The 13131-nt window shown below is 52.5% G+C and overlaps 4 protein-coding genes across 4 annotated transcripts; 1 reads left to right on the top strand and 3 right to left on the bottom strand.

Moving 5' to 3' along the window:
* Positions 1–23: 23 nt before the first annotated feature.
* On the bottom strand, positions 24–1607 carry Z517_08095 (uncharacterized protein; the record flags this gene model as incomplete). Its single annotated transcript, XM_013426615.1, has 1 exon — positions 24–1607. The coding sequence occupies one exon, from the start codon at positions 1605–1607 to the stop codon at positions 24–26; it is 1584 nt and encodes a 527-aa protein (XP_013282069.1).
* Positions 1608–2044: 437 nt separating this feature from the next.
* On the bottom strand, positions 2045–7008 carry Z517_08094 (uncharacterized protein; the record flags this gene model as incomplete). The annotated part of the gene is made up of 2 exons (XM_013426614.1): positions 2045–6952; positions 7006–7008. The coding sequence occupies 2 exons, from the start codon at positions 7006–7008 to the stop codon at positions 2045–2047; spliced, it is 4911 nt and encodes a 1636-aa protein (XP_013282068.1).
* Positions 7009–8231: 1223 nt separating this feature from the next.
* Positions 8232–9408, top strand: Z517_08093 (uncharacterized protein; the record flags this gene model as incomplete). Its single annotated transcript, XM_013426613.1, has 2 exons — positions 8232–9205; positions 9282–9408. The coding sequence occupies 2 exons, from the start codon at positions 8232–8234 to the stop codon at positions 9406–9408; spliced, it is 1101 nt and encodes a 366-aa protein (XP_013282067.1).
* Positions 9409–9496: 88 nt separating this feature from the next.
* Z517_08092 (uncharacterized protein) lies at positions 9497–12500 on the bottom strand (the record flags this gene model as incomplete). Its single annotated transcript, XM_013426612.1, has 5 exons — positions 9497–9876; positions 10039–10216; positions 10333–10649; positions 10767–11847; positions 11937–12500. The coding sequence occupies 5 exons, from the start codon at positions 12498–12500 to the stop codon at positions 9497–9499; spliced, it is 2520 nt and encodes an 839-aa protein (XP_013282066.1).
* Positions 12501–13131: the final 631 nt, after the last annotated feature.

Genomic DNA, 13131 nt, shown 5'->3' with positions numbered 1-13131 from the left:
ATGACTTACTTTACTACTCAGGTCTAGTTTGATCTTTCCCCCACAACAACAGGAGACATCTCAGCCGCACTGGCTCGGTCCAAACGCCGCTTTCTCCAACCCATCCCTTTCTTCTTGATACACCACAACGCCACCCCGCCAAAACTGCCACTCCATAACCCCAGGACGGTAAAGTACCAGCCTCTCCCTGCGGCGTCGAGTAGAGGTTGCAACACTGCGACGCCTGCAGCCGCCATGGCACATCTCGTGATACTCGCGGCCGCGGCCGCGGTGCTCGGACCTTGCGGAAATACATCGACCAGCAACGTGTTGTAGACGGTGTAGAAACACGTCCCCCAGAATCCCTGCATGAACTGCAAGATTAGCAAGGCGGACACGTGGACGTGGTAATGTACAGCCCAGCCGTATCCGACGAGGCCAGCGGTGGAAACGAGCAGGAGCCAGCCGCTCCCGCGGGCGCGAGCCCGTTCAATCGGAAACTCCCTCAGGTCGTCACCTGATACACTGTCGATACTCCAATTGATCTGCCTAGCTGTGGCTTTGTAGTTGAAATCCATGACCCTGCCAATGAAAAAACCGCCCACGATGATTCCGACGCCGCGCGGCAGGTATGTCAGTCCGATCTGGAGCTCATTGAAGTGGTAGATCTGTTTGTAGATGTCTGGGATGGCGGCAACAAGCGAGTAGTCCACCGTGTAGAACGACCCAAGCATCCAGAGCGCGAAGAAAGTATCGAGGTGGAAAATGATCCGCAGGCAGGTGAGTGGGTTGCTCATCCGTAGCCGCGACACCGACTTTGGATACGATGGCGATCCCGGATCCTCGTCTGGCCTTCCTCGCGAAGACTCACGCCCTCTTTTCGCGCTCCTCCTTAGCAGGTCGATTGGAGTAAGTCGCTGAATCATACGTAACCACGTCCATTCCCATAGTGGTAGGCTTGCTCGCTGTGCCCCATTGACCACAAGCGATCGAGCTGTCTCCGGTAAGAAGGTTTCGACAAAGAATAAAAGCAGCCCGCCCACAATGACCAGGGCCCAAAAGATCCATTCGAAGCTGCCGCTGGAATATGCGACCCATCCACCGACCACTGGGCCAATACAAGCCCCCAGGTTCAACGCCATGCTCACTGGTCCCAGCATCCTGCCCCTTTCACTCGGCACACAGACATCTGCAACAACACCAAAGCTGATGGCGTAAGCGGCACTTGCTCCCAGGCTCTGGATTGCTCTCAATCCCAGCAAGACCCCGTAGTGGACCCTGTTGAGAGCTAAGCCCAGGTTCGCCGCCATGTACAGCGACAGGGTCAATAGGTATGCCGGTCTCCGGCCCGTGTTGTCCGACAGTGGTCCGAATACCGCCGGAGAGATTGCCTGGAAGATGATATAGATCGTCAGGGTGAAATTGATGGCCTGTGTAGTGGTGTGAAAGTGCTCTCTTAGAAGAGGCAGAAGAGGAAAATATATCGTAGCTGTCAGTGGGGAAGTGATGGTAGCAAATCCAAGGACTGCAATGAGCAATCGTTTCTGGTTAGGCCCAAAGACCGTATACGTGACAGGTGCTGTCTCGACGGCGGGCTTTGAGCCATCTTCGACATTCTTTTTTTCCATGGTTTCCCTGGTCTAGTAAAGGTGAATAACAATGATTGTCGCGACATGTCAGCCAGTTTGAAGAGACCGGGTTGCTCTCTGAGAAGTAGAAGGCAACCGCAATTGTTAACCCACAGGCATTGTAGGTCTTTTCAAAGTTGCAGTCACGCTGCTCGAGAAAAAAGAATGAGGCTCCCTGACTGTAGCAGATATATTGATATAAGGGAGAGAGGGATTGGTGTGGGGGTTGGTATGCAATGATCTTCCTCCATCAACAAAACCTGATGGGTGCTGAAATATTCCAAGGGGTACAAGAGGAGTGTTTCTATACATAATGCACCTCGACAAATATGAGATTCCGGTTTCTCTGTCAAGGAGTCAGACCTCAGAGCAACAACAGATGGGTCGCTTCTTACATTCATGATGGACGACCGCTGTGAGCCTCACTGGCCACGGCTTTAAAACCCGATACTAATCAGATTGCTCCTGATCGTCACGACATTGCCTTCCTGGATGCAGAGCAAGGTCCCTTCTGGCAGGACCAAGCTCTGTGCTAGACCTTCAATGCTCGTCCAGTCTCTTGGGATGAAGTAGTGACGCCTAACATCCATGTCCGCTGGTCGAGTGAGGTCGACCGAGCACAGCCAAAAGTCACAATCGAAGAAGATTAGCTGCTCTCCTGCTAAGATTCCCAAAGGGATTTCAAGGATCTCCACAAGATCGCTCCGGACCTCCATGCACTCGAGGATCGCTTCCTTGCCCAGATTGGTAGCTGCATCCATTGCCTTGACCGGTAGAACAAGTAGTTTTTTCTGAGGCTTACTTCCAGGGGTGTTTCCTCTGAGATATATGAGAACATGCTTGCCGTCCTGTGTGAAGATGGCCTTGCTGATCTTCATAGCTGGTTTCTGTCTTGAGTCTGATGAATCATCCGCAGTAAGATTATGGGTTGTTTCGTCCATCAGAGGAGTAAGTGTCGGCTGCCTGGCCAGAGATAAAAGGGTACTACTGAGATTGATCTGGTACATCTGCTGTAAGCTGAACCATTGAAATACCTTGATATATTCAGGCCCAACTCCCAAGAACAGGTCATGGTTGGTAGGCTGATTGAACCAACTATGTTGAGCAGCCCCGATCATGGGAGCAGAAATCTTTACGCAGCAGTCATGGATACTCCACAGTTGAGCAAGCTTGTCGGTAAGAACAAGCAGCATTTTTGACGAAAAGTCCACTAGCATTTGGTGTATAGCGCCACCTCCGAGGCTCAGCTTTGGCCGTTGGATGAGTTGAACACGTGTATGCTTGAGTTGACTGGAGATACTGTTGTCGATCTGCAGTATGCGGACATCGGCTGTGAGGTCGGCAACAACAATCATGCCGCCTCTTGGACTCCAGACCAGATGAGAAACGCATACAAGGTTAGGGAATCTTGTCAGTTCAATCTTGAATGTGTCTCGCACGTCCGCCAGATGAACCTCGCCATGATCATTGGCCGTCACATACCGTAGGCCATCTGGAGCTGAAGAGATGGCGATAAGATTTGGAGATTGTGGCACTTTCACTTGGCGTACGCTGCACATCGCTGTCCCTTGCTTCTCACCGACAGGGCCGCCGAAAGCCTCGCCCGGCCCTGAAATCTGAACCAACCCACCGGGCTCCCACGCAGTGATAGTCGACCCCCGGATGTCATAAAACCGCTCGGAATCCGGGCTGAAGGATAAACCACTGATCAAGTCTCCCGAGGAAAGTTGGTATGTCACGTTGAAAGACGCAAAGTCCCAGAGCTGGACGATCCCATCACTGTTACTCGTCACAAATGACTTCCCATTGGGACTGCAAACCAATCCGTCGACACAAGCTGGGACTTCGTGAGTCTCATCTGTGACGGGGTGCCACTTGAAAAGGTTGTTGCCCTTGTACCAGCCAATGATATGACCAGTGACAGGATTCCAGTTGAAGAATTCCACGGGAAACCAAGTTGGTGAGGAGACTGATGCAGGATCTGAGGGAACGACCGGCCTCAAACACCGACGAATGATCGTAGCTCTGTTCAAGTCCCAGACCGTCAGAGGGAATGACCTATAGCAGACTCCAATCTGTGTACCACTTGCATTGAAAACCACGCAACTCGGACTATTCATGATGACCAAGTCGGGTCGAGGATTCTCTTTGAGTAGAGACCCATCAAGGACTTTCCACGCCGCACCATCCTCCGCAATCTCCAAGAATCTGACCACACTGTCATCTGTTGCGGCCAGGACGCGCTGGTCATTCATTGCAAATGTAAGCGACATTGCTCTGCTATTTCCTATGTTTGGCACTCGAAGACGCACGGTGCCCGCAGGGACGTCCCAGACCATCGTTGTGTTCAGGCCGTAGGTTACAAGCATGTCACCCCGGTGGTTCATACACATATCTACCACAGCTTCACCATGGCGGAGTGTGCATATCCCTTTAAAATCGGTGGAGCTCCATACACGTGTAATACCACCTCTTGTAAGCACAGCGAGGTGAGCACCGGTTGACACGATCTTCAAGGCTATCTCGTCCTGAGAAAGTGAAAATCGACCAAACACGTCTGTCCACGACTCAGTTTGACCGGATATCGTGATCTTTGGGCCCTTGCACTGTCGGAATTGGCGATTGATCATTGAAGTTGGGGGAGACAAAGCTGGAATTATCTCATAGATGGCATACGGCTGCGTCGTGAGATATCGTGTAAATTTTGCTGCTATCCTCATCAGGTCTGTCCCCCAATTCCCGAGGAGCTCAAAGGTTGGCAGTCGATGGTCAATTGAAATCTTGCGCCTGTGGTTGCTGGTAACAAACTTCAACAGAGCGCTTCCGGCTCTAGCCAACGCGCCGACTTCGTCTTTGACAGTGAGAATGTAGATCCAATCGAGCACATGAGGACCGCCGAAAAATGTGTCCAGTGCTTCAAGTGCCTCCGCGGAAACAGAACCGGCATATTCAAGGTAGTGGAACCACGAGTTGGCAGCATAAATTGAGAACGGATGCTGAGCTTCGAGCTCCATTCGGATTGACAGGCTCCCCTTCGCACCGATGGCCAAAGTGCGAGTAGAAGGGTTACTGATGCTGGAGAGACTTTTTATCAAGACAGCACTGCTGGCGCTTTGACGATCCAGTTCGCTGATCCCATTGGAATCATTTGTCAGGAAGTCGCGAGCAGTTTGGTGTATCATCATGACATGGTTTGTGTTACTGATGAAAATGAAGTTGCCACAGACATCGCGAACTGTCTTCTTGAGGTCTAAGATGTCGGGATATTCTTTGCTGATGCCGTCCCTTAATTGATCCAGAGTTAAAGGTTGTGGCGCACAAACCACCCACTGGAGCAACTCTTTTGCCAATTTGACTCTTTGTTTATTGTCGTTCTCGGTAATCGAAAGCAGCATTTGTGAGTACATTTTCGTCATGTTCTCGGGTATTTGTTCCAACATGGCTCGAATCTCGCTTTCGGTTTGCCATTTGTACAGATTGTCGAGAACGATACTCACCCAGAGAAAGTTGCCGCTTGCTCGTTTCAAAATCTCCTGCCGAAGTCGCTCTCGAACAGCTGTGTTTCCAGGAAGGTGTTCAAGTTCTCTGTCAACCAAAAGCTTGATGTCGCCGTCGTTGTGGGTATGCTCATTCCCATCAATGACGTTAACTCTGAGAAGGCGCTCGACTTTTTTGATCTCCCATGCGAGTGCTTCTGTCCGCCGGCTTGTGACCAAGACCTTTATTTGAATTTTTGCCTTTGAAAAGGCTTCGGCCAACAATTCAACGATCGTCTGGGACGACTCTGACTCGTCCAGGCCATCAATAACCCAGAAAAGTGGGCGGGGAAAAGTTTTGCAGAACAGGAGAGTCTCAAACAATTTGTGCCATAGGAAGCGGTAGTCCTTCTCGTCGAAGCCAATGTCTTCGGCACACGTCGTGAATATCTCCTCCTTGTATTCGGGCATAATCGAAGAGATTTGATGCGCCAGTGACCTCAACATCCCGCTTATCGATCGTCTCGTTTGGTCTCCAAAGTTGAAGAAATAGTACTGACAGTGGTGGCCTTCTGCTTGAAGATAGTGAATGACATAGCTCGAGAGGACCGACTTTCCATGCGCCGGTGGTGCATTGTACCATATCAGATGAGAGTCGGAGGGGTTTGTGAGCCAGAGCTGAGTTCCAGAATCCTGTAAGAACCATTCGCAACTTCCTGGCACCCAGCGCTTTCGGAGAGAGTTGAAATCCTCAGCAGGGGTGCGGGAGAGACCAAGAATCTTTTCAATGTTTTTTCTGGTGACCAGAGACCCGACATTAGGTGTTTGAAGGGTGCCATTCTCCAACTTCTCCACGAGATCTTTCAAAGTGTCCCTCACTATTCTATATTTTGAATCTTCTTCGCTATCGAATTTGCAAATTGTGTGGTGATCAGCGGGTAGTCCCCTTGAATCCTCGTTGATGTAGCCCAAGATGGCGGAGTCCCTCTCCACGATCATGAGACGCTTCCCAAGTATGGGTGTGGCATGCTCCTCGTAAAAAGAAACAATAGAGAGATTTGGGGCAACGTGACGAAATTGGTCGTTGATGTCCTCGATAGCTGATGAGTTTCGTTCCAGTTCCTTGATAAAAGTTTTTCCAGGTTGGAAGGTGGCCCTCAATGTCAGGTTAAGTACCGGGCTCAGATTGGAACCCCGATGAGGCGTCGACAGAAACATGATGCCCACGATTGATCGCGAAATCTTTGCACAGTTTTGATCATTCTGGGCCATCAGGTATGCTTTCTTGACGACTAAGCCACCCATGGAATGAGCAACAAACACGATGGGTGCCTCGCCGATTTTCAGACTGTTCACTCGGTTACCCCTGCCATATCGCATGTCGAATAATAGTGACCTTGCGAAACCCATGATATTCGACACACTTTTGGGCCCGAGCAATTGAGAATCATAACCATAAGTGAACAGCCTGGCTTTGCGGAGTTGAGGGTCGTTCGGGAGCCATAAACCCGGCCAGAAAAAGTCGATATTGCGGTCCTTGGACCAGGTTTTGTGACTGTGGCCACCGAGTCCATGTACAAAGATAATATCGGCAGTGGGTCTCGACTGTGGCTCATGGATGATATCGAGACCAAGGACATTGGCGCCATTTCCGGTCCTGGAGGGTCCCTGTGCATCATTTGTCCCAGGCGAAGCTCTAGCTGGAGGACATCTGGCAGGAATATTCGCAATAGATCCAGAATCCTCTCCTTGGGCGTTGTTTGAGGGAGAATCAACAGCCAGATTGTCTCCAGCGCCAGTTAAAGGCTGTCCCGAATGTTGGGTCGATTGCTTGCGTCGGTGGGAGAAACCGACACGTAGTTTTCCCAGCTAAAATTCAAGCTCTTAGCCACAGCTTTCAGTGATAAGGGAGGGTCATATACCATTGGGGGTCACCAGCCAACTGTTGCTGCTCTGTGCGGAGTGAGGAGACTTCTTGGTCTACTTCAAGTCTCAACAGCCGTAAGTCGATCGCAGTCATTCTTGGAATTGTGAGGACAGCGTTCGATAAGAGTGGCAGTGTATGAGAGACGGCAGGTGTGCGGCGGCTCAGTATTTGCACGAGGCATATTTCGAGCTGGAGGCCTGGGAGGCGACCTCAAGGCTATGTACCTGCCACGTCTGCATCGAGTGCAGGCGATCATCGGGCTGAGCATCGCCACTAGGAAAGACCCATCACGTATCGGTATAGAGTTGTGAAACAGCCGATGGCCGCCATCGAGAGGGTATGTGAAGGATGGGTAAGTATGAGTGGTGGGTACCAGAAGACATGGCTTCGCCGCGTATCATGTTTCGACGCATGGTTTTAAGCGCCCTAATCATGATGTAATACTTCTGGAAGATGGTCGACAGTGAAATTTGCATTAGACTGTCTCGGAGGTGATGAGCGGCTGCTGGATGGGCAAGGATGGGTTGGAAGAGGAGATGGAAAAGGAGGCGCAGTTTCATCTTCCTGCGCTCGGCGGCTAAACTCGGAAATCCCGCCAGAATTAAAACTTTAGGATGACCACCGACCGCACAACTCTTGCTTGCTATGCGCCGTCAACGCTTTCGAGTTCTCCGCACCGAGAGGATCAAGGACATTTTGGACTCGCAGAACGTAAGCGTTGACACCATGACGCTGGAGATGCCCAATATCTGCCATCAGTCTGCCATGGTCAACCAGTTCTACGCCCTTCCCTTCATTCAACTGTCCATCGACTCCGTCCATCCAGAAATGTGGGTGCCTTGTCATGCTTGCACCCTGGGCCAGAAAACCCAGCATTGCCTGGGCCTGACGAAGCGTAGAGGCTACGTCCCCGTTGACCGTTGTCAAGTAGGTGGAATGTGAGTGAGAAGAATGCCGAATCGACGCAAGGAATGTTGGCAACAAAAAGAGGTTGAGATGGAAGAGAATGTCAATCAGAGGAAGTGCCAATCAGAACAGACAGTCCTTTTCCATATCGATCACCCATTACTCCTACTATACTCTTCCCTGCCATAATTGAAGGAAGTACACATTTACCATTCGTTTGCCCCAAGTCCTGCAAGCCAGAGCCCTGGCATGTTTTTACTCAAGCGCGCAATCGAAGTGCTGATCTATTAACTGTCATCCAAGCATCCGGCCAGGATGAGCGATGCCATACACAAGGATGGCCATAGCCTGATTAAACCTACAGCTGCTGCACGCGAAGATACCCTGTACGACGAGATTATCAACAGCTTCCCCCGGCATACTCAGCTCCTATCTGCCCAAGAGATTCCCTTATCAAAATGGACGCTCCTGGCGCGCCTGGTGGTGAAACAGCCGGACGACGAGCCTGCGATCTACTTTCTAAAATGTGCCGCCGGAGAAGCTGGCCGGGTGATGATCGAAGGCGAATTCCACTCAATGTCAGAGCTATACAAAACCATGCCCGAACTGGTTCCCAAACCATACGCCTGGGGAACGCTGAAGACTCTACCGGTCAAGACGTATTATCTCCTGGTCGAATTCATCGGTATATCTGACGGCTTACCAGAGCCTAACCAGCTCTGTGCCAAGTTGGCCAGGCTACATGACACCAGCGTGTCACCGACAGGGAAATTCGGCTTTTACATCCCGACATGCCAGGGTCGGATCCCTCAGGCCGTAGCCTGGGAGAGTAACTGGACTATCTACTTCACCAGCCTGCTCCGCCATGTCATTGCACTAGATGACGCAGAAAATGGTAGCTGGGGCGCTCTCAGCGTACTCGAGGTTCGGCTTCTTGCTCATGTGGTCCCATGTCTCCTAGATAACCTCACCAAAGATGGTCGTGTGGTAAAACCTTCTCTTATTCATGGTGATCTTTGGGAAGGAAACACAGGGGTGTCACTCCAGACGGGGAATATCTACCTCTTCGACGCAGCGGCCATGTATGCGCACCACGAGCTCGAGATTGGGAATTGGAGGTGCAGCTACAACAAAATCCACCACAAGGTCTATACACAGACGTACCTCCGCTACAACGGGCCCAGCGAACCCACGGAAGAATGGGCCGATCGGAATCGGCTTTATTGCATCTACTATAATATACTATACTCGGTGAATCACAGGAGCCAGGGCCAGGCGGTGCGTCAAACGTGAGTGCTGCGCTCATCTGTACTTTTTACCTTCGATATAGATGGTCGCAAACTGATGACGCTTTTCATGGTACAGGGCTTTTGACGACATGTACTATCTGATTGACAAGTTCGCGCCCTTTCCCGAAGGCCAAGGACCTGCACGAATCAAAGATGCGGATAGAGCCATTCTATCCGATGAGGGAGATCATACCAAAAGTTGAATTCTTCCTGGATAACAAACCAGTGAACACAAATGGGATAAGAGGAGGGATGTGAAAGCAAGCAAAGAATGACAATACATTATCTATTCTACCAGTCTAACTTCTTATCACCCCTCTGACTTTCCTCCCCACTACCCTGCACCGCCGCCCTGACAATGGACATCTCGGCCTCCTTTTTCCCCGCGCCCGTGAAGCGCTCCCAGATGCCCTTGCCAAACTTGCGATAACTCTCGGCCACGCCGTTGTTGATGGTCAGGTTATACTCCATCTCGGACAACGTGAAGGGGAACGACTGGCCGGCGACCGTGATGGTCCGCGCGGGGATGTCCAGTGTGATCTCCTCGCCTTCCCGCGCGACGTCGTAGAAGGCCTCGTCCGTCATGGTCACTCCCAGTAGGCCGAGGCTGGGCTGGTTGCGGCCGTAGATGAAGGCGAATGAGCGGGCTATGACCGCCTGGACACCAACGCCTGTTCGAATCGCGTTAGACACAACATACCTCATATGTGAAATAGAAGCAGCCAAAGAAACAGGGCGAAATTGGCAAGGGGGGAGAGAAAGGGGACAATCACAGAGAAGGGGTATAAAGGAAAAGGCTGTACAAGGAAAGAAGAGCGTTCGAAGGAAAATACCTTTCAAAGCACCCACGGCCATCTCGCGACTCGATCCAACCCCAAAGGCATGTCCGGCCACCACGACCTGCTGGCCTCCACGCACTTTGGCCCGGAACTCGGGGTGCGTGTGCTCGAGGACGTGTTCGCCAAAGTCTTCGTCGGTTACGCACGAAGTCAATGTGTGTCCTGGAGCCAGCTGTTCGCGACACATGGACCCAACGGAGGGAAGAGAACGTCAGCCTTGTCTTGTCTTGTCTTGCTTGCTTGATCGGCTTGTGCGAGCCACAGGGAGGGGGCCTGGTTCTGACTTACCGCGTCTGTGTCGATAAAGTCGCCTAGCGTGACAATCTTGCTGGAGATCTTGTCCAGTTTCCTCGGTGGCTTGTCTTCCGCATTCGGTGCTGGATCTATCGGTTTGGTGATTGTGCTGTTCGTCTTTGCGGCACTTGATGACCTGCCGAGGTCGGGCTCGACGTATTCGACAGGAACCATATCGACGTCCGGGAGAGGACGGTATCGTTCGAAGAAATCCAAGTCCAGATCCTTGAGAAAGTCCGCGGGGCTGGTGATGGACATGCTGAAGCTCGAGGCTGCGCAGACCATGGCCGACGTGATATGGCCGAATGCGCCTATTCAGCGACCAACGAGCGAGAAGTTAGCCTCATGCAAATACACGGTACAGACCAGCAGACACTCTCCGATTTTTTGGAGGGATCAAAGGAAAGGCCAAGGGATAGGCAACTCACCCTTTCCCATACGGTTCTGGAAGTTGCGATTCTGAGAGCTCAGCCACGTTTCCCCTTCATCAGCATGCTCGGCCGAGAGTCCGACACAGTACGAACAGCCGGGCGGACCGCGAGTGAAGCCCGCGGCCTCATATATCTCGAGCAGGTTCAGGTCCTTTAGCTTCTCGACAATGGGCAACGATCCCGGCACGTAGTGTCTCTTGCCCTTGACCAATGGCAGTTTCCTGTCCAGGCCGACCTTGAGGACCAGCGCCGCGAGGACCAGCTCTTCCTCGGTGGTCGTGCAGGCGCCGATGAAGATTCCGTCGAGTGGCTTCCCGGCCATCTGCGAGACGGGGACCACGTCGTCCGGGTTCGGGTAGACGGCGATCGAGGACTCGACCTTGGACAAGTCGATGGTATATCTGCCTGCATACTCTGCGTCGGCGTCTGGTTGGAAGTAGAGTGAGTTGACGCGGTTGGCCTTTCTCCGCCGGCGCGAAATGTAGTCTCTCGTGATGCTGTCCGGCACGAAGATGCCCGTGATGGCGCCGAATTCGGTGCACATGTTGGAGATGGCGAACCGGGCGTCGACGGAGAGATACTTGAGACCCTCGCCGGCGAACTCGACAATACGCTCCGCGGCGACGGTGTTGCGCTTGAGCTCGCCGAGGATGTAGAGGATGACGTCCTTGCCCGACATGCCAAAGGCCGGCTGGCCGACAAACTCGATGAGGATCGACTCGGGGATCTTGAACCACGTCTCCCCGAGGGTCAGCGTCATCATCACGTCGGCCGTGCCGAGTCCAATGGCCAGACAGCCGACGGCGCCGCCAGAGCAGGTGTGCGAGTCGGACCCGATGGCCAGCATGCCCGGCTCGACGCGTTCCCGGACAAACTCGGTGTGCATGATGGTGTAGTTCATGCCTTGGTACTCAGTCATCTTGAACTCGTTCTTGGCCTGTTCCGCCACTTCGACCATGGCCTTGACCTTGGGCACCTGCGCCACCGCCGGGTGGACGACGTGGTCGCCGGCCAGCCAGAAGCGGTCGTTGCGCCAGATTGATGGAGAGCCCAGTCGTTTCCACGTCCGGGCCATACCCTGTTTTTTTTTTCTCAGAGTCAGCTTTTGTTCTGTTCGGGATAGGAGATCCTCTCTCTAAGATAGGTGTTAGAAGTTTGGAACCATACCCCCCACGACAATTCTGATGCCAGGATCCAGTCGATACCAACCCTGACGACATCGCCGGCCGCCAGTCCTTTAGGGGGTTTCTCCCCAATGACATGCTGCGCGAAGATCTTCTGCGCGAGAGTCATCGGCCTCGTCCCCTCTGCAGGCGCGGTCCTGTACGAGAGAAAATCGGTAGCCCGTTCGCGTGAGTTGACGGCCTCGAGCCATGCCTCGACCAGGAAGAGCGCCTCGGCCTGCTGCGCGGGAGTCGTAGTAGCGGTGCCGTCTTCTTCTTTTTCTTCGTCGTGCAGACCAAGTCCTCCAAAGGCTTTCTTGTCGAGGGCCTTTTCGCGCACTAGATCCAGGGCTTCGGCCTCGGGATTGTACCCTGCGTCTCTGAGGGCGTCGGCATAGCGAAGTAGGACGCGGGGAATACTTTTAGGTGAACTTCCCGGGATGAGGGAGAGATTGAGGGTCGTCACGTCGACTTTCCTGGTGCTGGAGAGGAGGTCGCGTAGTCTGCTCTCGAATTCATCTTGCAGGGTGTTTTGGGAGGGTGGTAGTGTTTCTGTGAGCGTCTCCATATTCTTTCCTTTCTTTTCTTTTCTTTTCTTGGTCTTTTGTGTTCGATCTGGACAGATGAGGATGACGAGCAGTCGTGGTCTATCCCAGCCAAGGTAATGTACTGTGTGCTATGTTCCGTACTATATGCCGTGGCGGATAGCAATCCTCTGTCCTTGGGTTAGTAGGTACGGTAGGAGGGGCATATAATATCCCACGATCAGAGTCTAGGTCCCGACCCCGGATCAAAGTCCACAAACATTAACACGCATGCATATGTACCTACCTACCCACCCACCTACCGAGTAAGTTCATACATATACATATGCGCGTACCTCGTACATCTGACGCAGAACATGCCCCTCTCCCCTCTCTCACGAACAGCTGCAGTTGCAGCTACCGTGAGAGCTACACACCGACCGACCGACCGGCCGGCCGGCCTTTGGAGGGGTTATAGGATCGTGAACATCATCCACGGCTCATGATTCAATGAATGGCTGGTTCATGGTTGATGAATGGGTCACCATCTCCCCGACCGATGTCCCCACATGTCCTCGCCCGGCCTTGACCGTCAACCAACGAATGAAACGTGACGAATTTCCAAGGTAAGGCCGATATCTGCTCTTCTTCTCCCTTTCCAAGTCCGGAATTCGG

The sequence above is a fragment of the Fonsecaea pedrosoi genome (genome assembly GCF_000835455.1).
Source record: "Fonsecaea pedrosoi CBS 271.37 unplaced genomic scaffold supercont1.5, whole genome shotgun sequence".
Taxonomy (NCBI): domain Eukaryota; kingdom Fungi; phylum Ascomycota; class Eurotiomycetes; order Chaetothyriales; family Herpotrichiellaceae; genus Fonsecaea; species Fonsecaea pedrosoi.
Note: the sequence above shows the minus strand (reverse complement) of the source record. Positions and strands in the feature narration are given on the sequence as shown.